The sequence below is a fragment of the Lepisosteus oculatus genome, chromosome 4 (genome assembly GCF_040954835.1).
Source record: "Lepisosteus oculatus isolate fLepOcu1 chromosome 4, fLepOcu1.hap2, whole genome shotgun sequence".
NCBI classification, from domain to species: Eukaryota; Metazoa; Chordata; class Actinopteri; order Semionotiformes; family Lepisosteidae; genus Lepisosteus; species Lepisosteus oculatus.
The window spans coordinates 31,225,060-31,252,015 of NC_090699.1; the positions used below are offsets into that span (position 1 = coordinate 31,225,060).

Consider the following 26,956-nt stretch of genomic DNA (forward strand, 5'->3'; position numbering starts at 1 on the left):
CAAAATGCTTCCATTTGTACTTTACAGAAAGTATGGTCAGGGTGCCTTCGATTGTCCAAGAAAATTGGTGTTTGCAGTTTCCTAACTTGGACAACTTAGTCACAGTATTTCCGGTATTTAAATAAGCTGATCATCTATTCACACCTATTCCATGTATTATATTACATTACATTAGAGATCACTTGCAGTGAAAACAATAACATCTAATAGTTCTCAAGGACCACAGTTGACCATTTCTGACTTGGCCGATCCTGTTAACAGCCATGTACTCCCAACCATTTAACGCTTTGAAAACCAGGATAAGCCCTGATGTACCAGTGTGGCTTAGATACGGAAATTCCATCAACTGCTACTTGGAACACCTCTCTCTCTGAATATATATTTTAGTGGCGATACTAAGTAACAAGTGCTGGGATTTTACACAAAAAGTAGTATTTCTAGTGATATATATACAGTATATATTGTCTTCTCATGGGTACGCTATTAAAATATTTCAATGCAAAGTCTGGGTTCATTAGTTGAGAAGAACCTGTTACCAGTGGGTAGTTAACAACATGGGGCAAACTATTCCATGCATGAGTGTAGAGATGCAGATCTTCTTTGTATCCTGATAACTACAACTTTTTGCATCCTGTGTGCTGTTGGTGAGACTGAACATTGGGTTTCGTGGCAATCACAATGATGCTGCTATCTTGGTGAGCTGTATATTTGACATTCGCTTTTAAGAATAGCATTAGCACCAGTGGGTTCTAGGTCTGTATACATGCATCAGAGTACAGCGCAATTTTATCAGACCATCATCTATTTGCATGACCTGTGGTTTCAATGCAAAAAAGAGGGAGAGAGAGTGGTGAAGGGAGGAAGAGAGAGAGGGAGGGAGAGAGTAAGATAGTTTCTCTGAAGAAAAGGGGAAATCATTTGTACTAGACAGCACAGTCAATTAGACAGCTTCAGGGGAATAGAGGTGGTCAGTTTAAAACCCCAAATATTGAGTCTGTCTGAAATAGTCTCCACTGAGAGAGTGACTTTCATTTCGATTTTGTGATGCCTTCCTACACTGTGACTGTGGCAACCGGTAGCCAGTGGTTTGCTGGTACAGATGATTATATTTATCTGACTCTTGTGGGAACTGAAGGATGCAGCGAGAAGACTTTGCTGGATAAACCACTCTATAATGACTTTGAAAGAGGAGCTGTAAGTGTTCATTTATCAGTTTTACATTTCTTTCTAGCTGTTTATAGTGAAAATATTATTACAAACCTTTAGCAAAGTTTAACAAGTGACAGCTACTAAAACTCAAAGACAGTAAACTAAGCCAAGATACTTGGGGCTTATATCGTGCATTAGAATCGCTACTGGCTATTTGTGTGCTAAAGCAAAAGTGCATTTAGGCTTGTTTTTCATGTGACATTATTTGCTTATTATAAAAAAAAATGAAATTCTTAGATCAGCTTTTAAATGAGACTATTTTCTTTCAAAGCTTAAAATGCTTGAATTCCCCCTTTGTTAAAAGTATACGCAGTTACAAAACCTAGCTTCACATGACACCTGTTTGCAGTGCACAGAACATACAGTATGGAACTTGCTCGCTCCCTAAAGGCTCGGGGAAATAAATCCTAGACCTTCATACATTTTTTAAATTTACTGATAACTGTTAAACAACTAAGAACAAACATGTAAACAAAACACATACTGTACATGCTCCAGAATATAAATGTTGCCATTAAGTGAGCAGAGTAACACCATGATTCATATATGTGTGTATATGCCAGGCCATATCATACGACTGATACATTATCACAGATTAATGTGCTCATTTACTAAGATAGAAAATTTAGCTAAGCACGAACGCAACTCAAAAACATGCCTTGGCTGGGGTCCTTTGAAACCAAAAAGAGATATGTGCACTGAGAAAAGGGGAAATCAATCTGTCAGCAGTAATGTGCAAAGCCAAGCAGGATAAAATTGGATGTTGCCGAAAGTACAGAATGGTGATGAAACATTTTTAAATTTGAAAAGAGGATACCATTCATAACCACAGCGACAGTGACAGGGGTGAGTGTTGCTACTTCTTATCTGTCACTTCTTAGGACTTTAAAAAGTTAGGGCTTCACTGCATTGCAAGAAAAAGTACATTGGCACTCTAGAATTGTTCAGGGAGACATTAAACACAAAATGGAAAAGTATAAATGTCAAGGATAAAAACAACCAAATTGATAATTGTTAATAAAACAATATTCAGAAATGATAATTATAGTTGTTAAAATATAGATGGAGAACTCTTCATTTCATGACATGCATTTCATTGATATTTTCAGTATTTATGCCGAGGTTCTAAAAAAGTCAGAAGTTGAACATTTCTTGGCAAACCTTTTTCCAACCTGTTAGAATTGTGAGGAATGAATCACATTTCTGAAAGATATTGCAGACTTTCATTGCTTTTGTCAGTTTTGAATGCTGCATTCTGAAAGAATAAGCATCATGGCCTTGTTAAATTTTTCTAAATACACTAATCGCTAATTCAATGCATTTACCTATGGCAGGAATTCTGTTAGTCTTATGACTTGCTATTTATACCCTTGCTTCCTAATTTTAATAATGTAGCATAATGGTGTTAAGGCACCATTGTGCATGAGATAGTTACACTGTGACTGGTCTGTCAAAGGAAGGTCAGTTTGGCATCTCTTAAAAGAGTTTTGCCCCCAGGAAATGCAGTGAGATAACGAAGCACATTTTCTGAAAATGTAATAATTTTTCCAGGATGAACTGCATTGTTCTCTTGGTGATAGATCTGTCCTTTTATCTTGATTTCCTGATACATACCTTAGATTGAAGATAAAAGTCAGTATCAAATCCACACATATATCATAACTTTTTATATCATACAGTATTTTGCTTAACCTGGTATTATCTTTGCATTGCTGATCAATTCCTCTGTGTTTGCATTACAAATCAGTACCCAGATAAAACAGAATGCACTACAGTATATAGCAGGGAATAACAGAATTGCTTTTTACCATGCATTACAATCACGGTTTATTGCAGTTAAGTAATATACACTACATTTCATAAGATATTGCTGTTCAGCAGGGTTCACTAAGAAAATATTTTGAAATGTGCAATAGCTCCTTTCTTGGTGCAGTGTGACTGATTTCTCCTGGGGGCACTCCTGAACTATTTCCAAAGGGAGAGTAAACCTAGAGGACTGTTTCTAAAACAGCTGTACTGGCATGTCATATTCTGAAGCATTTTATATTTGTAAACTGGTTTTACATTGTTGAAATATCATACATTGTTATAGAATGCACAATTATAGTTTTGTATAACATTATGTTAATTCCAAAACATGAAAGGTATAAAAAATGATAAATTGTCTTTATTAACTGACTTCCCGGCGGTGCGGTGTCTCTGTGGCTAAGGATCTGCGCCTGTGGCTGGAAGGTTTCCGGTTCAAATCCTGCGGCCGGCAGAGGAATCCTACTCCGTTGGGCCCCTGAGCAAGGCCCTTAACCCCAACTGCTCCAGGGGCGCCGTATAAATGGCTGACCCTGTGCTCTGACCCCAAGCTTCTCTCTCCCCGGCTGTGTGTCTCATGGAGAGCAAGTTGGGCTATGCGATAAAAGACAAAATTCCTAATACAAGAAAATTGAATATGGCCAATAAAGTCAAACATCATAGGAAGATGCAACACAGATACCTATAAAATCCACACTACAAGATGAAAACCCAGGGGATTTAGCCATGGGACATTACAGCTGCTGGTCACATCGTTTGGGAGCCGCATTGGATTTGTGATGACATTTTATGGATTCAGCAAATTGTTGTTCTCTGAATCCTAATGGCGGGGGGGATTGAAAGTTGGGAAAATAAAATAGTGCTTATGACAAGGTGATTGGTAACGTAATTTTGCCACTATCTTCTATTTCGCAAAAAAAGCGTATCAGTGGCCACACATAAAGAGGTCATGTTGTCTATCCATATTGTTCATGACAAGCTGCTACCTTAAAAGCATGGATTCCACAAGCCAAACCAATAGAAGGTCTGGGTAATTTGTTTATTTCGCGTTATGTCTCGGTGGCGGACTCATGAAACTCCATATAACTCAAGACCTCAACTTAGTTCTTTTTTCTTGCTTCCCAGGTTGATTCCTACGATGTGAATGTGACAGAGGACCTGGGTGAAATTCAGCTGGTAAAGATTGAGAAACGGAAGTACTGGGTGCACGATGACTGGTATTGCAAATACATCACTGTCAAAACCCCAGGTGGGGAGTACGTGGAGTTCCCCTGCTACAGATGGGTTACCGATGACAAAGAGATCGTCCTTAGAGATGGAAAAGGTGGGCACATGCATTCCAATAGTAATAGGAAAACATAATTAATCGAAAAATGCAGTCCTGCACAATGAAAGGGATTGTAAAATGAAGCAGGAAGGCTTTAGATGCAAACAGAAAAAAGCAGGATTTCGTGGCAGATGAAACAGCAGGTATTAAAATGGGGCAAACCATAAATAGAGCTATCTGTTGCTCAACTTTAAAAGTTAGGACAGAAGCTTTTTTTTTTTAAACTGTGGCCTTGTGTTGATCACGTGAAATGCAGGAACAAGACAGTATATGACGTAATTGTGTATCGTGTAAAACTACACTATACTATAGCCCGAAGAAGGCTCCACAGATGAAACATTGTGTTTCTTTTCTTCTCTTTTCAGCATGGAATAAACCTTTACGTGTTCCTTTGCAGCCTACGCATATTGACACAGCTACATATTTGTATTACTAGTGTAAAACAATTCTAATATAACAAGCACTATTGCTGAGATTCGAAGAAGCTGATGATTCATGAGCACATCCAGCAGCCTTCACTTAAACTCCATTGACTGCCAAGTGGGAGACCCAGAAAAATGCATACTTTTACCAGTAAAAAAAGTCTTACAGAATAGCTTGTAAAGAAAATCAGATACGCAAGAGCAGTGCAATGTTTCTGTATTTCAGTTTTAAATTTTATAACTAACATTTTGACACGAGTGCTTTCACTATGTCACTGAAGCTGTGTAATGGTAAAAAGGAAAGCCAACGTTTTGCTCATTTTAATTTTATTTCTTCTCTGTTGGCAGCACGATTACCCCAGAACGATAAAACAAGGCTGGCCAAACAGCACAGACGCAAAGAACTTGAAACGAGACAAAAGTTGTACAGGTAGGACTTCAACAGCTTTTCCTTTCACAGTGAGCACTGACCTTAAAGTTGGTTTCTGGAAGATGAGCATCAAAGGTTCTTACTGCTCCAGTCAAGCTCAACATAAGGCTAATATTCTTTAAGTTAACTAAAAATAAGATACACCAGAAAAGCATCCCATTATACAAAATACCCCTTTTACTCCCGCCAAAACTGCAATGTGTTTTTCTAAGAAAAAATGAGCTTTTGGATTCTTTCAATGCAATAGAATTGTAGCTTTAAACAGTTCCATTTACTTGTCTCATTATGATTATTATTAGTTGAAGTCGTTATTCTTTCTTGTTAAAGAGTTCTGATATGGTGTTTTGACTATAAACAGTATTTAAAATTTGAAGATGTTTAAAATACTTGAACATAAACAACGATGGCTCTTTCACCCGTTCTCACCAAATGACATACCCAATTATCCAGCATGGAAGAGTAAATAGACTCTTAACATTTGAACAAATCTGCAAAGACTGCATTAACTGCAAGCTCTTCTTTTTGTGCATCTAAAGTTAATTATTTGTTATGCTTTCACATTGAAAGCTGCTATTTAGCAGCTCATGACCTTGAAGGGAAACTTCAAATCTTCATCTGAGGACAGATAAGCGTACTGCGACGTAAAATATGAGTGATTCCAGATATTGAACTCTAAACCACAGATCACAGTCAAACTATTGTAGCTGTTTAGATGTAGGTGAAGATGTTTGCTAAAGGATACCAGGAAGGTAACCCACTTTTAACAAGCTTAAAAACATTTAATTGGCATGTGTCTCGCTGTTGAAATAAGTCATTTTTTTATAATTGAAATTCTGAACATTTAAAACTAGAAACATTAAAGCAGTAACTCGAATCATCTACATTTAATTATTTCATTACCTAAACCATATGAGTATTTCCCATGATATTTTGCATGACGCTCTGATGTTGTCTCTGCATTTGCTTTAATAAATTCTATGAAAGGCCAATCACAGGTGAATGGCAGGAAATTACATGACACAGTGGATTAGACCTTTCCCAAGAGAAAGGGCCTAATCCAGGAGTGTCCAGTCCTAGTTCTGGCTAGCCTATCTGTCTGTTGGTTTTCAAGGTCTCTTAAAATTAGCAACACCGGGAGAGCTGGGAGATGCTGTTAAATGCTGTTACAGACATTTCATTGCCAGCAACTACTGCTGCACGCTGCATTGTTGTGCATTTGATAAATACACTTTGATTTGATTTGAAATCGGTCCTGTACATCCAGTAAACCAGCTGGTTGCAAGGGTTGAGCTGGAATAAAGGCTCACAGACTTGGACGTCCCTGCCTGATGTTTCACGAGCTGTGCAAGAGTACTTTGCCTCCCTCATGCATATCCAAGCAACCAGAAGCTCATTTCGGAAGCAATTTCTGCGGAGTCAGGAAATTGCCAGAAAAATAATCTAAGAAGAAAATGCAGACAATCTTGCATCACATTATATGTAAGATATGCATCAGACAATGCAATGCAAAGCAACAGCAAAGTCCCTTTAATAATTATTAGCAATTATTGGTTGTTTATTGCATAGAAATCCATTTTGATTATTGAAGGTCCTTTACAGAGGTTACGCTCTAAACAATATGAATAGCCAAATAAGCAGCAATTCTTTTTATGCTCATGTGAAATATAGATGGATAGATTGCATAGGATAATGATGCAACTTTGCATAGCAAAGCTAAAGAAGAACTCCAATTTTAGTTAGGGTGTGTTTTGTAAATGATTACTCATCGCAAAAGAACAAGAAGCAATTAAATTGCTTAGGGTATTAACACATTACTATTAAGACAAACACAGGCTCTGAGGGGACTTGATACAACCATGCATAATCATCAAGGGCATTGACAGCCAGTCCTTCAAAATTAACAGTGAAACACAAACCAAAGGACACAAATGGACACGACCTGGAAGGGCATTTAAAACTGAGAACAGGAGGCGCTTCTTAACCCAAAGGACTGTGGGAGTGTGGAGCCAGCTATCCAGCTATGTTTCAAGAAACAGCTGGATGAGATCCATGGATCAGTGAGCTACTAACTACCACATGAGCTACAGTAGATGGGCTGAATGGCTCCTCCTCTCATTTTGCTGCATTGCCATTTGCAAAACCTAAGAAATATCTTTTTAAGTTAGTTAAAAGCTTTGGGGGTTGTTGTGCTGATGAGTTTGTCTTATTGAACATTGAAGCAGAACCCACAAATGTCTTGTGTGCATTAATAAAAGATGCGAGTGAATGTAAATTGTGAATTTGTAGGTTAACAGGAAGAACATTTAACCATAAACCAAGCACTTCACATTTCAAAAGATGAAACTTATTTTTGCAAAATTGCCACGCAATACTGGAATTTACTGCAAAATTCTTAATATCTCCTTTAAGTTTTTGTTACAGTAAGAACAAGAAGTCAAGGATTTAATGTAATCCCTCAATGTTAAATAGAGATGTGTGGAATACTGGTTTCATCTTTCTGTAACACTTTACAGCTCTCCGTTCTCATACATAATCAGTGTCAGTACTAAATACTATACTATTTTGGATCCTGTAAAATCCTAAAACATATTTTTTTATTTTATTAATTTCATTATTATATTTATTTTATGGAGGTGAACATTTCCCTTGCAGCAGAGAAATATTGAAGGGCTTCACCAGTTCAGCCACAAAGAAAAATTTATTTGCTCTGTCTTTTCAGTGATTAGGTTAAAACATTTGTTGACGTTGCTTTTCTGACAAATAATAGCCTAAAATGGGTCAAAGTGATTTAGATCCAATGGTAATAAAAAGTTGTATTTCAGGTCCAAAGATAGGGAGATAAAAATTCAGAATGTTAACTTATTTCTGGATATTTTTGTGTATACATGATGAACCATATATGTAAAATGTCATTTGTTGTGTTCAATCCCCCTCAATTTCAGGTGAGCAAGAATATTGTGACAAATAGTAGGAATGAAGACCTCTGATCCCTGATATTGTTGTGTGGCCTAGAAGTCAAGTAAAGAGGCATTAGTGGTGTAGAATGAGCAACAACTATAAGGCACACCATAAAGACAGACTTTGTGACTTACTGTAGGTTTTGCAGGGTACTTAAACATTAGTACATCTTGAACATTGTACTGACAGATTGCACTGTTCATCAGCATCAGCATCAGCTACAGATCACGCTGAGAATGACTACAGTCTGGAAGAGGAATCATGATATCCCACTTCTTCTCTGACACTAGACTAGAAGTATCTAATAAAGTACCTCAACTGTTAGCTAAGAATAGCCTATGCAAATTCTTTCAAAATACTGAAATAAAAAGAAACTCACAGGAAACCTCAGCTGTGGAATGATTCACCATTTCATTGAGAGAGGGAGAAACTCTCTCTCAGTCAAATGTCCGTGCTTCCTTTTTAGTTTCTGCTTCTGATGTGGTTTTATAGTGAACATGCCCTCATGTTCAGACCTATTGGTTAATTAAATGACTACATTCTGTGATTCTGTTCTCTTTTGAAGGTGGAAAGAATGGCACCCAGGTTTCCCTATGAGTATAGATGCCAATGCGCATAAAGAGCTTCCTCGTGACATTCAGTTTGATAGTGAGAAGGGAGTAGACTTCATCCTTAACTACACAAAGGCGTAAGTATCATCACACCAGCTTAATCTGCTCAGATCCATGAAGGGACTCCAGCTCTTTTTACACCTAAGGCCGAGTCTTTTCCGATCAATTAGGAGACTAGGTGTGTCCCTGAAATGAAGTTGGTTTCACAGCCTCTAGGTTTTTTTTATCATCAAAGTTTGTAGCATTTTTAAACCACATACATGTAACATAGAAACTGAACTGCAAGAAGGAACATTTGAGCTGCCTTTAAAATCCTTAAAAAGTGAAAATGACAACTGAAACAACAAGAAGATATTTTCTGTTTTCTCATTTTCATATTTTGTACACATGTACATGTAGAGGACTTAGATATTTCGGTTTATTTGAATGATTTAGAAATGTGCATGTCTATTAGAAAATCTGCTTTGATATTTTTTATATGAGCATAGGTTTTCACAGATGCTACAGAATGCTAATCTGCACTTTCCGTATATTTTTACAGCATAAAACATGGTTAATATTATTGTTAAATGTGTTATATATATATATTCTAGGAGGAATAGTGCTGTGAAATTCATCCATTACGTAGTACATTTTTATGGTGGGGTCTATCTGAAAGTACTCAATATGGGAGTTTCAATCAATTGAATTAATTTCTTTACTTGTTTAAATCATGAGTGACTGGTTGTAGTTACTGAAAGTTACACAATATTCATATTTTCATTCCTAATAATCTCCAAATTAGAATTTTCACAATTCATTGATTTAAGTGGGCAAAACAAAATGGTTCCAGGTGTTAAGGAAAATATGATTTGAGAGTGAACCAAGAAGCCTGCAGGATTGTCTCTCACCCAGCCCACAGTTGGTCAACCCTGATTCAAACATTACTGTATGTATGAGCTTACTATATAAAAGCTGCAAAAGGTCATTCATACTTATTGGAACAAGTAATAGGTTTATTCCATGCTGAAAAAAAGAAGAAAGAGAACACAACATTTCAGCCATGGAGCCTTCTTCAGGTGACACCAGAAGAAGGCTCCACGGCCGAAACATTGTGTTCTCTTTCTTCTTTTTTTCAGCATGGAATAAACCTATTACTTGTTCCTTTGCAGCCTACGCATGCTGACGCAGCTACCCACCTGAACTACTACTATTAATACATATTTGTTGCATACAATATGACTAGTCTACTGTTGTAACTGAAAGTATGAATCAGTACAGAATGTAGTGTGTTTAGAAGCTTACATTTTGTTTTTAGTCATGATAGGTGTGGGATCATTTCTGAACTGTGTGATGCACTAAGTTTGATATGGAGGAGTTTTATTACTGGAACTGAACTGGTGGTATGTCTGGAAATAAGAAGTAACTATTTCTGACCGTATTTTTATTTAGAAATGTACAGACCCTCATCTGCATTCTTATCAGCTCAGCTATCCGCCACTGCACAGAGCAAGTGTGATATGTGACTCCCTTATACAAATGCAATCTGCTGAGGCATCAAACAGAGAGGTGAACACCCTAACAGCTAGGCTGCACTCTGACATCAAATTAATTTAACTTAACCTTTTACAACAGGATGCAACAGTTATGCATTAAGTAAGAATGACTGTAGTACCTATACAGAACTTCACTGCACCACGTAGTTTCAGAAGTGCTGAAACTCCATTACGACTAGGTTTGTATCAGGAAGGAGCATTATCCCTTTAACTTTGAAGGGAAATGTTAAAAGTGTTATCAAATTACTAAGAGATTAAAGTGACAGTGACTTGTAGTGACTTCAGTTCCAGGTTCTCTGATAGCCCTTTCTCCATCCCTGTCCCCAGGATTGAGAACCTCTATGTCAATCGGTTCATGCATATGTTCCAGTCTTCTTGGAGTGACTTTGCTGACTTTGAGCGGATCTTTGTGAGGATTAGCAACACAATCTCAGGTTGGTAAGACTTTGCTTGTGATATACCTTGGAAAAAGTATTAGCAAGGTTATGATTGTGTTTAGTAGTAATTAGCCTGGCAACTCTTAATAAATGACAATGCTTTTTATCCAAATTAAGATCTTCCAATGCTTTTATTTTCTCATGCAATCATTTATATTAGTTGTGTTTGTGTGTCAGCACTTGAAATGCAATAATCCATCTACAATATGCATTGCAAATGTGCGCACATAGCGGTAATTGATACTGGGCTTTCTCATATCTTTCTTTATAACAAGATTTGCCGTTGGTTGAAAATGTTGTTTAGGCATAACATAAAAATGCCCTCCACTCCCTTTCTACCAAAATGTGTTTCAGGGCAGATCTTTTCCATTGTGTTGCAGAGGTCCTATCATAGCTTCCCTTTCAAAATAAAAACACTTACAGTACAATCACTGCGGTATTTGTAACTGAAGATCTAACTAGAAAACAAATCTAAGCTGCCACATGTGTAAAAACACTATGCTATACATATCACAGAAAACATGATCTGAAATGTACTTTGTTCTGATACAGTTATCACAGTTGAGAAAACCTCTGAAACACCACGGGGTATCAAAATGTTTCTCTGGGTGAAGAGTGCAGAACGAACATTGCATCCTGGAACCTGCTGGTCCAAACCCAAGTTATGTGCTTAACATATCAGGCAGTGGGGATTGAGATCTCTGACTGCCATGCAAACTGGCCCTGGTGTGGGTGTGTGCATGTTTGTGTCTGAGTGTGCCTTACGATGGACTGGCATCACATCCGGGGTGTATCCCACGTTGAGGCTTCTGCTTGCCAGAATAGCAACCAGCTCCCCCATGACCCTTAATGGGATGAAAATGAGAAGCTAGAAAGTGGGTGGATGGATGATTCATGGTCAAGAATTATTTGAATTAAAAGAGCATACTAATTCTGCAACTATATAGAATTGTTCACAAGATAGAACGAAATGTCCTCTAGTTCGGCTGTTAATTGTTTTGTGGCTATTCCTCTGTTTTTTTTGCAAATACAGTATCTTGCAGTGTTGCTTGAAGTAGTTGGGGTATAAGATAAGTCCTGAAAGGGCCCAGCTGAAAGCGTCTTGATCATCTACTGTACCTTTTGGCAAAATGCAAAACTAGGGGGGAACATGAAAATATTTTCTTGCTTTTGTAGAGTATGTCATGCAGCACTGGCAGGAGGACTTCATGTTTGGATACCAGTTCCTGAATGGCTGCAATCCTGTCATCATCAAAAAATGCACAGCGTTGCCAGAAAAGTTCCCCGTCACTCATGAAATGGTTGAGCTCTGCCTGGAGCGAAACCTCACTCTGGAGGAGGAGATAAAGGTCAGTTTCCCCCTGGCTCATTCATGATGAGACAAATTATGTGTATTGGAAAAAATTAATATAACTAGACCACACTAAGAAGTCTAGCGCATAATATCCCTCTTTTCAAGCAATTGCAACATCGCCTTATTTTCAATTTAACAGCATCCTACATAGAAGGACTCTCAGTTTGAAGCATCTCAGGTTCATCCGTCTAAGCGTTATCGCTAGCTGGCAACTAATATTGACAGGATATATTTACTAATTTCTGGTTTGTTGTACATGATTATTCTTTTAAATCTAAACTCTGCTGCAACCAATGCAACTTCTCTTCTGTCAGTTGCTGAGCCAGCAGTGCCGCTGTGAATGGGCAATGGATTAAAACTTCTGTCTCTAGCACACCTCTAAGCCCCCTAAACCTAGCTTTAGAAAGACTAACTTTTTTATTTTGCTTCTCTAATCAAAAGGGTTTTGCGCAAGAAGCAGTTATGAAATTCAACAGGTCAAAAGTGTATGCATTTTTGCAGAACAAGCAATAAAGCATTTTGTAGATAGAAACCTTGTACTCTTTAAACATAAGAAGCATTTAACATTCCAGTAGGTCAGTGTGCACTGAGGCATAAGCCCATGTACCATACAACTTCTTCAGATAAACTGAAATGGTATAGAAAATGACTTCTGCGTTCCAATGAGAGGATTAAAAATCACATTTAAATATTATTTATTTGCAGGAAGGCAATGTTTACATTGCTGATTATGAAATGCTGGAAGATGTAACACCGAACTCTACAGATCCCTGCACCATTCAGTATTTGGCGGCTCCCATTTGCCTACTTTACAAGAATTCTGAGAACAAAATTCTTCCAATCGCCATTCAGGTATGTGAATCCAAATGATCTGTGATCTCATGCGTCAAGATAGGAATCCTTGCAAGTTTTCACTGCCCTTCCTCTTTAAGGCCTGCTGATGTTTTTATCCAAAGCGACTTACATTTATACTGTAGCTGTTCATATTTTATTTATTTATTTTATTTTGTGAATTTTACTAGAACAAGATGAGTGACATATCTTGTTCTCACAGGTAAAACAATGTCCACAACCTTCCAGTTACAAGACTTGACACCTAAGGACTCCTCCAGACTGCTACCACAACACTAACTTTAAACCAGAGTACACCAAATATTTAAATTTACACTCAATTTGGTTAGTTTCTACTCACTGAGGTGGTTCCACACACAGTTCCCAAAGGGCTGGAAGAGACTGGAGATAAAGGTTTAACACCAGCGTGAGTGTGAGTTTGCACCAGCACATCAGTGGTCACTAACCCATGATCTGATGGCTTTGAGAGTTGTGGCGATGTCTATCATCCTTTAGTCATGTGATGTTTTCACTGTGTAAAAACAAGCAGATATCTTGACAATGCATATTCCTTACGTCTTCACAGTGACTGTTAATTCTTGTAACTTCCTGTCACGTAAGTAATAAGGGGCTTACACTTCTGCCAGTTCAAATTCTTGAGCACTGCCAAATTCTGTGTTGGAGATTATTGTTCTTATTTTTCTTAATGCTTTAGTCTGTGGTAAGTTAATTAAAAAAGAGCTAAAAGAAGTTAACATGTTGATCATAGTAACAGTAATCTTAAAAATATAATTAACCACAGATAGATAAAAAACAGCATCTCAGAAGACATCAGAGGTTAAACTCGGAGGTTGGACCTAGTTAGTATGGTGATAGAAAGGCCAGGCTACGGATGGTGCTGGTTGACTGAGATAGGTGGTGCATTTCCTTTCTGAACAATATAATAACCCAGTTTAATGGTGGTTGTGACACTGTGATACAGGAGGTGTTGTCCTTCAGATGTGGAAATGTGATCTTTGATTATTTGGTATAAGAACCCATGGTACAATTTATAAGCATAAGGGCAATAACTTGGTGTGCTGGCTAAATAGCACCTTAGGCTTAACCTATCTAACGTCCCCCCTTGATTCAGTAGGTGAAGTCATTTCTCATGTCTCCACTTGGTCACAGGTTGGGACCGTGTTGGATGGTGGATCCCCTCTTTTATATAAAACACTCTGGGATTAAAAATATTATAAAATTAGTATTTGCTTGGAATATCAATAATAAGTGGTTATTAATGCGAAGAAAGTCCCACACACTGCTAATATGCAAAGCCATCTGTTAGGAGTTAATCCTCTTTGACCGATAGTTCAAGAAAGAAGCTGAAGTCAGAATATTTTCAATACTTTTACTTAACTTTATAAATGTCCAGTATGAAACAAGTTTAAAGCATCAGTGGTATTAAAAATGTGTCCTTCAAGTGGACAGCATGGATTAGGTTCAGACAATGGAATTTCAGTGCATGTACAGTAGATTCAGCACAGAAACATAGAAGAGTACTTTATGCAACAATATTTAGTGACTTTACATGGGGCAACGTGGCATTCATAATGAAGGCTCAAGGGAACGTGCAAACCTTTTTTCCTGATGCATTGAGAAGGGCACTTGCTGAACAAAAGGAAACCAGCCTGCCACGTGTAACCAGCACCAATTTGCTAATTAAACGTTTCTTTCTTTGTCATCTCCCCACCACCGTTACAATTGCCACGGGCAAGGCAGTGCAGCCCTTTATTATAGAGCATTCTGACTCCCTGCCTTCTGTCCCCCAGACCGAGTAGGATAAGCAAATATATAAAAAATCTAGATCCAGTGACCAGGTTTGTCTGTATGAGAAAATTATGGCCGACGATTAATAGTATTTACAGTATAATAAACCACACTCCATCAGCTAGTTCTCAATTTAACATTTATTCATACAGTAACTTATTTAAAAAGCATCCAAATACCTCTACTGTAGCAGATCACTGACAAAGGATTATGTTTTAACAAAAGCCTACAGAGCCATTTGCTATTTATATTTAAATACTATAAGTAAGCATGTCAGTTAAACATCTACATTTCAAACAATTCTAAACTGAGAAATTATGATAACATCTAGTACACTCCATCCACAGTATTTTTTTGCATTACTGTCTCGAATACAAGATCCTCAATTGATAATGGAGTAATACTTAAACATTGTCACTTTGTCTAAAAACACTGCTCGAGTTTAGTTAGGAATATAAAAGCTATTTAATAATGTCAAAACGCTGAAAATGACACTTCCAAATATGAGTTGGACATGAATGATGAAAACTGATGGCAGAATCTAACTCTTACCCTTCTCCATTCATTAAATTTACAGAGTACAATAGTTTAAGTATGTATTGTTTTTATTATCGTACTGTGATGTTCCTTGTTTACAGTCTAATTTAGAATTACCAGCAGATAAAAGTGTTCTGGTGAAGTATGATGTTCACTGAAACTTCCATGTCTGAAGTGAATGGTGAATTAAAATACAATATTCAATAACAACTTAAAAACTGCTACATTTATGTTAACAAAGTAATCTTAATAAAATGTGACATAACTATTTATGAGAGAAACATTTTTAAAACCAAAACCAAACCAAAATTCAAAATAATGTACAAATTGAATTACTGCCCTCAAAATAGTTATCTGTGTGTCGTACAGTAAAATTACTTCTGTCTACAAAAAAAGCACATCAGTGGAATGAACTGCAAAAAGAGTTTTTAATGATAATTAAACCTTTCTTTTCTCAACAGCTGGGTCAAATTCCAGGGGAAAACAATCCAATTTTCCTACCAAGTGATGCTAAATATGACTGGATTCTGGCAAAGATCTGGGTGCGATCTTCTGATTTCCACATTCACCAAACTGTCACACATCTCCTCCGGACACATCTCATTTCAGAAGTTTTCGGAATCGCCATGTTTCGCCAGCTTCCTGCTGTCCACCCCATCTTCAAGGTGCTTGCCTACAATTTTTCACAGCAAACTCAACATGGGTTCCTTCTGTCCCTCCTGCTCTTGACTCTTCTTTCTTGAAGCATGCTCAAAAATACCCAGCTGTTGCATTTTATGACAGCTCCAGGCCTTCAAGGTGGTTTATGTTGCTACAGCATTAGTATTCTTTCTAGCATTCATTCTCGGTGAAAAATAAATCGTATCAATCAGGCTTGTAATGCTAAAATGGCGATTTTATTAAATGATTGCCTTCACAGCTTCTCATCCCCCATGTGCGCTTCACCATTGCCATCAACACCAAGGCTCGAGAGCAGCTCATCTGCGAGTGCGGACTCTTTGATAAGGTAAGGACTGCTTTACACTCACGTCTAGCCTTAACTTTCTTTCCTCGAGGAGTCAAACGTAAGATCTTCACTTTCTGTTTAGCCAAGTTCCTCACTGCTCTCCTGCTCCAGCGAGGTGTTTCCCAGGCCTACTCCTGGAGGGCCACTGTCTCTTCAGGATGTCATTCTGAATTCTTACTGAATTAAATGTACTGAACCTTTGAGCAAATATTTGATAACAGTTTTAACTGTTTTCTGCACTCAGAGCTTCAAGTAACGCCTTGTTTGTGTCAGTTCCAAGAAATATAAGAAGGAGAACTTTGCTTCAGCTGAAAGTTTTTTTTTTCTCCTACAATTTCATTGACAGCTCCTATTTCAGTAAAGTCTTATCTATCTCATTTCTTCTCAGTTGTCCAGATAGAAGTGTTCTTAGTGCCGCAAGGGCCCATTGGTTATATCCAACCAAGAACTTGACCTGTAACAAACCTAAGTGAGAGCTGAATCCCAGCATCTGAAATGGTTTATAAATACCAGCAAACAGTTACATTTAAGAATGTGATGAGCTAAAGACCCTGGGGTAACCCAGTGCCCAGACTGGGAAACACTGGTCTAGAGGAAACATGTCCAGTCTTCTTCCACATGGTAGATTCAGTGTGGACTGCTTGGCGTTGCAGGTGCTGCATTTTTAGTTGCCACCACGAATAACAGCTGAGCATCCTGAACCCGGATCTGTGACCTTGAGGCGGTTTTACTATTAATTATTTTGCTGACGCTTTTATCCAAAGTGGAAGGGTACTCTTGTGCCAATGGCAGAGACTTTTGATTGCATAGATTGTTGCTAAGCCCTCTCACTAGTTTTGCATGGACACTGTAGCATGCAAACTACAAATAAATGTTCAGCTCACATTCAATAAACATCAAGCACTATAATGAAGCTCAAGCCTCATCATATTCACATGGTTGCTGAGAAATGGTTTCTGTGAACTTTTACAAGCTTGACTGTAAAATTATAAAGTAGGAGATGAAAAAGAAACATCTTTCAGTGTTACATATATTTTTCATTAACAGTAAAACTGAGAGGACTCTTTTAGATAAGATTTAGAGTCTTTTGATATTGCTGTTGGCTGCCAACAAGAATATGCAGGTCATCAGTATCGAACAAGAATGCTACCCCGTTTCCTGTTTTCTTTACAAAAGGTTCTTCCACTTATGAGCAGAATGCCACAAGGTCTTATTTTTACATTTTCTGTTCACACCTTCAACACTTTTGCACTCTATATCCCAGGTCAGCAAAAATGCCGTATTTGACAGTTTGATCACTAATTTAAGCTTTTGTACGTGTGTTAACTCCACAACTAGTTTTAAATGAGAACCATTAAGTTCCAACTGCAGTGTATAGGTTTAATATTTTTACCACAATAACCACAAAACACAAATACTTTTTTGCGGTAATTCAGACAATCGTAATACTCCCTTATTCCTAACCATTTTACTAAATATTGGACATATAATTTCCATTTGCATATTTATTATAGAAAATAGCAGTATAAGATAATTAAGTAACATTTTTACAGTAACTACAGATTATCATATTTGTAAGGACAGCTGCAGATGTAAGAATTGCTTGGTTCACCTAACCTTAATTAATTAATTTTTATTTTTTTCCACAACACAAATTTTATGATTCTATTAACAACTTTAACGCTTCTATAGCACCAAAAGAGTTCCTTCAAATAATTGGTGCTGAAGTTGTTCTCACGATTTCTCTAAATAGGTCAAGAGTTCTGAACACAAAGTTTCCCTTTCCGATGCTAACTGCCAGCACTTGTCTCACTTTGAGATGGATTGCAGCACGCATTCTTGTATCTTTCAAAGGCTGTCATTAGAGTTTTATTACTTCATAAATTCTCTAGCAATCATCCTACAGGTATACACATTAAAAGCAACACCTCAATATAAAGTGTTATTTAAGGAGACTGTATTTTAAAACATCTAATAAGTCCAACATAAAATACTGCAATTTGGGACAAATTGTTGACACAATGGGAATCAACAAGTGATACATGAACCAGAAGGCAGAAATGGAAACTACTTAGACCTGCATTAAGCACTGAGAACACGCAGTGCTTTTTTACCCACAGGGTTGTGCGACTCTGGAAATTACTAACTACCCAACAGGCTAGGTGGGTTGAATGGCCTCCTCTCATTTACACCGTCTTGTGTTTATAAGTCTTCCACGGCGGAGCACTTTCAGGATTCTGAGAGACAGTATTAAGGAACTTAGCTGCAAGTTATGAAAATGCTGCGAAGCCTCACAACTCACCTATGCTTTCTCAAGCTTTTAGCATATGTGTGGACAACTTGGGGACAACGTTCCCCAAGCAGAGAAACACATACACTAAAAAGTGTGTTAGTTCCGTGTAATCTTGTGGGACATCTAACCAGGAAATTTCCAGTAAATAATAATAATTGCTTACACTTATATAGTGCTTTTCTGGACACTCCACTCAAAGCGTGAGTGGACTCCCCTCCACCATCACCAATGTGCAGCATCCACCTGGATGATGCGACGGCAGCCATAGTGCGCCAGAACGCTCACCACACATCAGATATCACTGGGGAGGAGAGCAGAGTAATGTACCCAATTCATAGAGGGGGATTATTAGGAGGCCATGATTGGTAAGGGCCAATGGGAAATTTGGCCAGGACACTGGGGTTACACCCTTACTCTTTTCGAGAAACGCTCTGGGATTTTTAATGACCACAGAGAGTCAGGACCTCAGTTTTACGTCTCATCCGAAGGATGTCCCCGTCACTATATTGAGTTTTAGATGAGTTCAATTTCCCGTGCAGATCTCAGTTACCGATAGTGAAAACTCTATTCTGATTTACGTCCAGGACTAGTCATTTATCCAGTACAAATGTTTAGAGACTTTTGGTAAAGAAACGTTTTTGTTTCTTCCATCAGTTGAAAATGTGATTATTATATTGTTTACTATACACATTTACTTACTCTGTAGGCCAATGCTACAGGTGGAGGGGGCCATGTTCAGCTGGTGCAGAGGGCCATGAAGGATTTCACGTATCAATCCATGATCTTCCCTGAAGCCATAAAACTCAGAGAAATGGAAAGTCAGGAAGAGCTCCCCTATTTCTTTTACCGAGACGATGGGATGAGAGTCTGGGAAGTAGTCAAGAGGTACAGTGATGATGCATTTCTTAAGCGGGCAAATATTTCAGTACCTGTGCAACTTTATCAACGAATAATATCCTTTTTGTGAAATTATGTTATTAAGCTCAACGTAGTTGAATGACAAAATCAAGATTATTGATTTCCTAAAGATAGAAACTTATCTGAGGAATGAGCTCCCTCCCCCATGAATACATAATAAATGATCCAATTTGTTTAGGAGCAACTTGACACAAGACATTCGCCGATGGATTGAGACACTTTCAAAAGAGCAGTGAACTGTAATGTTAAAAGATTCTAGAGATAAATACAAAAGCCATTACTAGATAAATTACCGTCTCAAATCATTACAAGCTCTCTAGTCTTGTCATTGTATGAAATGATGCATCAAAAGCACTTTTGTTTTAAGTCACATAATATGTCTGAGCAACACGTATCCTGTGCTCTGAACAGGTTTGTGACGGATGTTGTGAACATCTACTATGACAGCGATGAGTCAGTTCAGAATGATGAGGAGATACAAGCCTTTGTGAAGGATGTAAGCGTCTTTGGGATGCAGGACACCGAAAATTCAGGTTAGTGTTTAGTGCAGTTTCTGTTAAAAAAATCAAAATTTAGCATTTGTTATTTTGTGAACATTTTCAGGAAGGCGCGAAAGCAAAAATTTCCTAAACAAAACTGGATTTAACAGAGTAAGATACATATATTGTATATTTCTAGTATTAATGTTAATAAATTTATCATGGTCTGTTCAATAAAAAGTCCATGGAAAAAAATAGAAAGGAGATGAAAATAACATTTGTAAGACAATATAACCACTCACACAAATGCGAGTGTTGGATATCTTGCTTCATGTATATACTGAATCAGTGATACAGTACATGAAGACCATGCGTTTATTGCTGTATGTGTAATGCATAGCCTGAAAAAAAAGAGGATATGAAAATAACTGTAAAGCAATACTGTATAATCCGTCACACATAAATATCTTGCTGTGTATACAATGCTAGCCCCTGAATAAAAACGTTTTTTAGTAAGGTGTTTCAGTAGAGAACATGCACATTAAATATATGCAACTGATAATTAATTTTCTGCCAACATACATACTGTATAGCACACGCAGACTTAAACACAGCACTGTCCCCACTCTTCAAAATGCTGACAGCAGTGTAACAAAGTATAATTACGAGATTGTTAGGAAATATCCCTTAAATCGGCATTCTGAACTAACTAAAATATCTGCTTGTCTAAATCTCAGCCTGCAAGCAAAACCTTGCCATGTACATGCAATGTAACCAACCTCATAGCAAATTACATAACAGTTTCTGTCCATTGCAGTTATTGTTTGTAATAGTCTAGTGAAAAAAGAACGCCAATGTTTTGAGAACAAATGTAATAACATTTTGTAAGTTCAGGCTCTGAAGAATAAACTAGCTACAGTAGAAGCTAAAACTAAATCCAGTGCCAGCTGTTTTGTTTCCAAAATAGAAACTTCCTCTTTTTCCTGACAGGAAGTAGACTTCCTCGAAGCCAGGGTGGGGGTAGTGAGAGTTAAAGAAAGGCTACAGTCTGCCAGGGGATGCAGAGTAGATAGTGATGAAATAACAAATTCACTGTAAAACAGTATAAAAGAGATGCCAGCTGACAGCAAATACTGTTTGTGCAATTATTTATTTTATTATTTAAAGCTTAGCTACAAAACTGCCTTCATTGTTTCTACATAAACAACTGTTACACAGTCCTGACCCAGAATTATTGCAACTGGTCAGATTTTCTTGTACAAACCACTTAGAGATGAAGACCATAGGAAAGGATTTAACCTTTAACCATAGTAAGAGTAATTTAACTCTGTCAATCAATCAAGTGAAGCTTTTAAAATATGCCTTTTCTGCAGAACCACTGGGCACCAGTTGTTGTACTGTATATGGCTGTGAGTACAATGTTTACTCATGGGGACTCATTCAGTTCCCCATGGCTTTTCTCAGCACATACCCCTGGGTAATTAAAGTCTTTTAAGAGTTGCTTATGCCAAAATATTTCTTTGAAGATGGAAGTTCAGAACCAGTAATATCAACTCCAAGACTTGGTTTGCCACAGAACATTCACATTCATTCAGCCAGAGGTCTTAATTAAACTGAACATGAAAATCATTAAATCTCATAAGTCGTAGTTTGTCAGTACCAAGGAGAAAGGAATCACAGAGTACAAAGCGGTGGATATAAAACTAGTGAGAAATGTAAAAAGATGATCTGCAGTATTTTTGGGTGATAATGTGATCCGTTCCTCTCAGGGTTCCCGAAGACCATTAAGACACTGGAGAAACTGATTGAGTATTTGACCGTTGTGATCTTCACCGCCTCAGCACAGCATGCTGCTGTCAATTTTGGGCAGGTACTGTAAGCAACTATTTCAGGGAAATCCAATAAGGACACACAAACTGTTAAAAACTAAGCATGAAGGACAGCCACATTCTAATCTTCATTGCTTTAGCAAGTCTTAATGTTTAATGGTCCAACCTTACCAGAAACAAATCTAATTTAATTCATTTTAACACAATAGGTTTTGGGAAATATTTCCTTATGCTACAGGTTATGGGAGCATGGAACAAGCTACCAGGCTTGCTGCTTTAAAAAAAAACAGCTGGATGAGTTCCTGGGAAATACATACCAAAAAACTAGATGGGCCAGATAGTTTCCTATTGTTTGAAACCTCTTATTTCTTATATTCATTCATTATATTCAGTCATAGCTAACTCAGCAAGCTTTCAGTGATGATCTTATACCCATCCTGTGTAATCCTATTTTAAATTCCCCAATAGGTTTACAGCTATGTTATTGTAAATCGCAAAAATGTAAAATAACTTTCTACAGTATAACAAAATGTACAGTTTACTATGTACAGTGTACAGTTTTATTAAGTAGCATAAATGCAAAACTGCCAATGAGATCACCAAGTGTAAAAACATTCCTTTACTTACAGTATCAGAAATCATAGATAGAATGGGTGTGAACATACAGTATGACAGAATGAGGCATGTTTCCATCTAGTGCAGTTTCCTTTAATATTCTAAAGTTGCTAATAAAGCAATATATACGAAGTAGTTCAAGTAGGTATCGGCGTCAGCATGCCTAGGCTGCAAAGGAACAAGTAAAGGTTAATTCCATGCTGAAAAGAGAAGAAAAGAAACATGTTTCAGCTGTGGATCCTTCTTTGGGTGTGAGTATTGGGTTAACACTATAAACCCACACCCGAGGAAGGCTCCACAGCTGAAACAATGTGTCTCTCTTCTCCTCTTTTCAGCATGGAATAAACCTTTACTTGTTCCTTATTAATATATATGCTGAATTGTAAATTTTAGTAGACACCACTATTTCATAATTATTGCTCTTTTCAAAACAATAATTCCTAATCTTGCAATTCTAAACCAATAGGAATATATCTACTACATGCAGATAAGGAAGCATGTGAGTGCTTGTTTCACTTGTACTAAATAATCACCTTCTACTGTATATCTTCATTTAATGAAGGGATCTTTGTGCTGGTGATTGTTGTTTCATAGTATTTTCTCCTAATAAACTATAAAGAGCTTTCTCTCTTGCAAATTAGAAATGTGCTGTATGGCTTTCATCAAACCATGACAACCATGTGACACAATCGACATCCTCAGTATGACAGAGGCTGCTGAGGGCAGAGGCGTACACAGGAAGAAAATATAACCCGCCACTGCTGCCCCTTGGAGTGTGTGCTTTCAGATAGAGTGCAGGCCACAGCAAGCACCGTGTCCACACAAAGTTCACTTGATCAAAAGCAACATGGCACTTCAGAATATGTAGTATTAGAGAGGAAATGTTAAAGATTTTACTTCAGAAATTCTCTCTCTCAATAAAATCATGTAGCATGTTAAGACATACAAGGATACCATGATTAACAATTTTCTTTTTAATATGCGTTATGATATAATACACTGATATAGTAAATAAGAATGTATCTTGCAGGCCCAATGGCATGAACCCAATACTCTTTGCAGTTGTGATGGTATAAATGTATTAGATAATGTCTCCATTTCGTGTTTTTATAGTTGCAATGTCAGTAGCATGAAAGAACCAGTGTATTCTAATTCAAAATTTGCCATTGTTCCAGGTTAAATGCCGAAAACTAGGTCAGCTTAAATCCAACTTTACACTTACTGGCTTTTTGTCTATCCATTGTATTGATGTAACACATGAAATACGTTTTGTTTGCAAGATCTTCAGTGGATGATGATAGGCTCCACCTGCTTCATAGTGAACACTAGCATGGAAGGCTGGAGCCCCAGAGTTAGAAATAGGTAGAGATGCACCACTGTTACTGTACATACCTGGAGTTTGGTCTTACAGCAGGAGAAAGGTGTTCCTGAAAAGTTATTTTCCCCCCTCATTCACTTTTGGCAAAGCTTTGCAGTGAAACACAATAAGGAAAGAAAGTTTCATATTTTAACTGCAGATCTGCAAAAGCCAGCTGTACATTTAAAGGACCCCAATTTAATCAAATCAAATTGTCTTGGTGTGCTTAACACACAATACAGTGATCAGTCCTAAGCACTCCTTATCTGAAAAAACAACAGATTGAGGCAATATTATTCTACCTTCAATCTGGCTAAGAATTTTATCAGCCAAGCCCAACCTTGGGACCTATTTAATCTACTATATCATGGCACGATTTGCATAACAATGAATTGTTCATAATACTCATTATATAATTATAATAACTGTTGCATCATTAATACGGAGAACAGCAAAAAATAATAATGGAAACATTTATTTTAACATTCCTTCCACAATCTAATTTTACCAATGCTTACAGTGTTTCTGCGGTGTCCCAAAGGCTTCAAATGGTCATTCCTGATCTACAGTAAATCATGCCACTAGTCATGCCTTAACTCCTGTGAATGTTGAATTTGCCTCCTTGAATTCCACACACGAAGGTTTCTTTCTAATGTAAGAGATGGTGGGGGCTGGGTTAGGAGTTATAAAGATCTTGAGTGCAATGGAGACTGCATGTTCTGGGCTCCGAGATGTAGAATGATCTACTTCTGTGAACGTTATAGAACATAAGTGAGCATACAACCTAAGGGAGGCTATTAAACCCTTCAAGGAGGTTGGGTTGCCTGTAAATCTCTTGCAGCTGTTTGTTGAAGGGCATCATCTTGAATAGTGGCTGGGTGGGTAGCTCTAGCTACCACAGCTCTTTATGATATGAAGCACCTCCTGCTCTCCATCTTGATTGCAACTCCCACGCACTTTTACAGTACGACTGGTGCTCCTGGATTCCGAATTCCCCCCCTACCATGCGCCGCCCACCACCCACCGAGAAGGGCGTCACGACGATTGAGTTTATCATCGAGTCTCTTCCTGACCGTGGCCGATCCTGCTGGCACCTAGGGGCTGTCTGGGCCCTCAGCCAGTTTCAGGAAAATGAAGTAAGTAGGACTGCGAGTGCCTCCACGTACAGTACATACATTTGTTTTCTACAGGCCGTGTGGCATATCATTAATGAGACTCGGAAACCCGAAGTACTAGCAGATGCGTCACATTCCAAAGATCTCCTGCAGAGGACCATCATTCCTGGTTTAAATCTCATTCACTGCTTTCAATGCAAAGTTCAGAGGCATGGAAGGCTCTACCTGCTCCTTAAAAACTCCAGCACAGGATTTTAAACATGACTTATTTTGCTGGATAGGAAAGTGGTACGGTTTTCAGACTTAAACAGTATATATAGGTATAGATGGCCAAGTCTAGTACCTAAGAAAGGGACTCCCGCAGGTTTTACAGTTATTTGTCAATTCCCAACTAACTAAGAAAAAAAAACAAGCAATCTGTCTCCTTATTTAAATACAATTGAATTATAACTCTGGAACTGTTCATCTGTGGCTTAAGATCAGAAATCTCCTTTGCTCATATCAGGACTGAATTTCTATTTAACAGCCATGAAAAAAAAGGGAAGCTGTGAGCTTTGACTATCAACCCTGAAGTTAAGGGTTTCTAGTCCTTTTTCCTGAAATTACCTTCAGTCCTATTGTCAGTTATTTTTAGGCATGTACCCAGATGAACACTTTATCGAGAAACCGGTGAAGCAGGCCATGGCGAGATTCCGGAAGAACTTGGACGAGGTTGCCAGCATCATCAAGGAAAGAAACAAAAACAAGAAACTGCCCTACTATTACTTTTCACCTGACAGGGTCCCAAACAGTGTTGCGGTTTAACTTGTCGAAGAGAACCCAGGGCTTGGCTATTCCAGTTGAGTAAAAGAGCTTAATATTATGTTTGGAAAAAAACGAAATCCTTGTCTTGCTTTTTCAATGGATTGTTTTCGTCGTATATATTTTAAAAGGTAATCAGGAGACTCTTGTAATTTATTCTTTATTGATCTTTAATGATGAAGAGTGGGATTTTTTCATTGGAAAGTTTATAGCTTCCTACTGGCTTTAAAAAAAGATCTATGCATAAATTAAATTTTACTATGGAACGGGGACTAAAATTTACCCCACTGGGCACAAGTTCTCAAGGGGAAAATGTTTAGAACTGCGATATACTAAGGACCAAAATGGAGATATTCCTCCACTTCACATACTGTACATAAAGCTTGCTTTATATCCTGAGGGAAACCAAAAGTACAAGATTCTCTCACATTTCTCTTTCTAAACAATCCAGTTTTTGTGGGTGCGGGGATGAACTGAGCTGTTTTCTGGTGTCCTACAGCAGTCCTGCTTTCATTGAACTGTTTGGCTTAGAGTTAGGTTTGAACAGTTTGTTTATAACACTGTCTTGAGAAATTGGAACAGAATACCATCAGCATAGAACTCAGGTGGTCTGTTCCCAAGATCTTTTTTTTTTAATTCTTTCAAAGTAATGCTCATGTACAATTTGCTAGAAAGAAGGATTAGTGATAGCAATTCAATATAATCTTAAGTCTGAGATTCATTGGTACTGCAAGTGTGATGCGCATTTGGCACTATATCTGTTTTTTACATGGCTTTGAAAGCGAATGGAATTGTATGCGATTGTCTATGAGACACATTTAAAATGCTATTAACCCCTTGAAAGGCATTAGTCAGTTGTGGAGAAATGTTTTGGCAAACACCACAGGTTAACAAAATACATGTATAAATTAATAAAAACTTAACCCTGCATGCATAGCCATTTAGTCTCACTCAGATATGTTTACAAGTGAAGAATTTTATTTGATTATTGGTGCAGTGATCAGTGATTTGTATGCTTTGCAGTGTCTTGTTCCTACAAACCAATGTATTAACATAAAACAATTGTTGAAATGTACATTTTCTCTCTCTTTTATTATAATGTATATCCAATAAATTCAATTCAGCACTCTTTAAGAGAATTGCAGTTTTGAAACCAATTCTTCCCTTACAGTTCAAATTTTGAAGATTTTGTAACAATAACTAAGGCTACAATCTAATACTTGATATTAATAGTATAGCTTTTATACACAGCATTTCCAAAAAGCTTTTCCCAAATA

The 26,956-nt window shown here is 37.6% G+C and overlaps 1 protein-coding gene across 1 annotated transcript; it reads left to right on the forward strand.

Annotated features, from left to right (window-relative positions):
- The first annotated feature begins 910 nt into the window (after nt 1–910).
- Nucleotides 911–26,754, forward strand: alox5a (arachidonate 5-lipoxygenase a). The gene is made up of 14 exons (XM_006630446.3): nt 911–1,194; nt 4,141–4,339; nt 5,113–5,194; nt 8,718–8,840; nt 10,626–10,732; nt 11,912–12,084; nt 12,795–12,941; nt 15,728–15,931; nt 16,186–16,272; nt 19,272–19,450; nt 19,895–20,016; nt 21,732–21,832; nt 24,729–24,899; nt 25,503–26,754. The coding sequence occupies exons 1-14, from the start codon at nt 1,045–1,047 to the stop codon at nt 25,680–25,682; spliced, it is 2,025 nt and encodes a 674-aa protein (XP_006630509.1). The 5' UTR covers nt 911–1,044; the 3' UTR covers nt 25,683–26,754.
- Nucleotides 26,755–26,956: the final 202 nt, after the last annotated feature.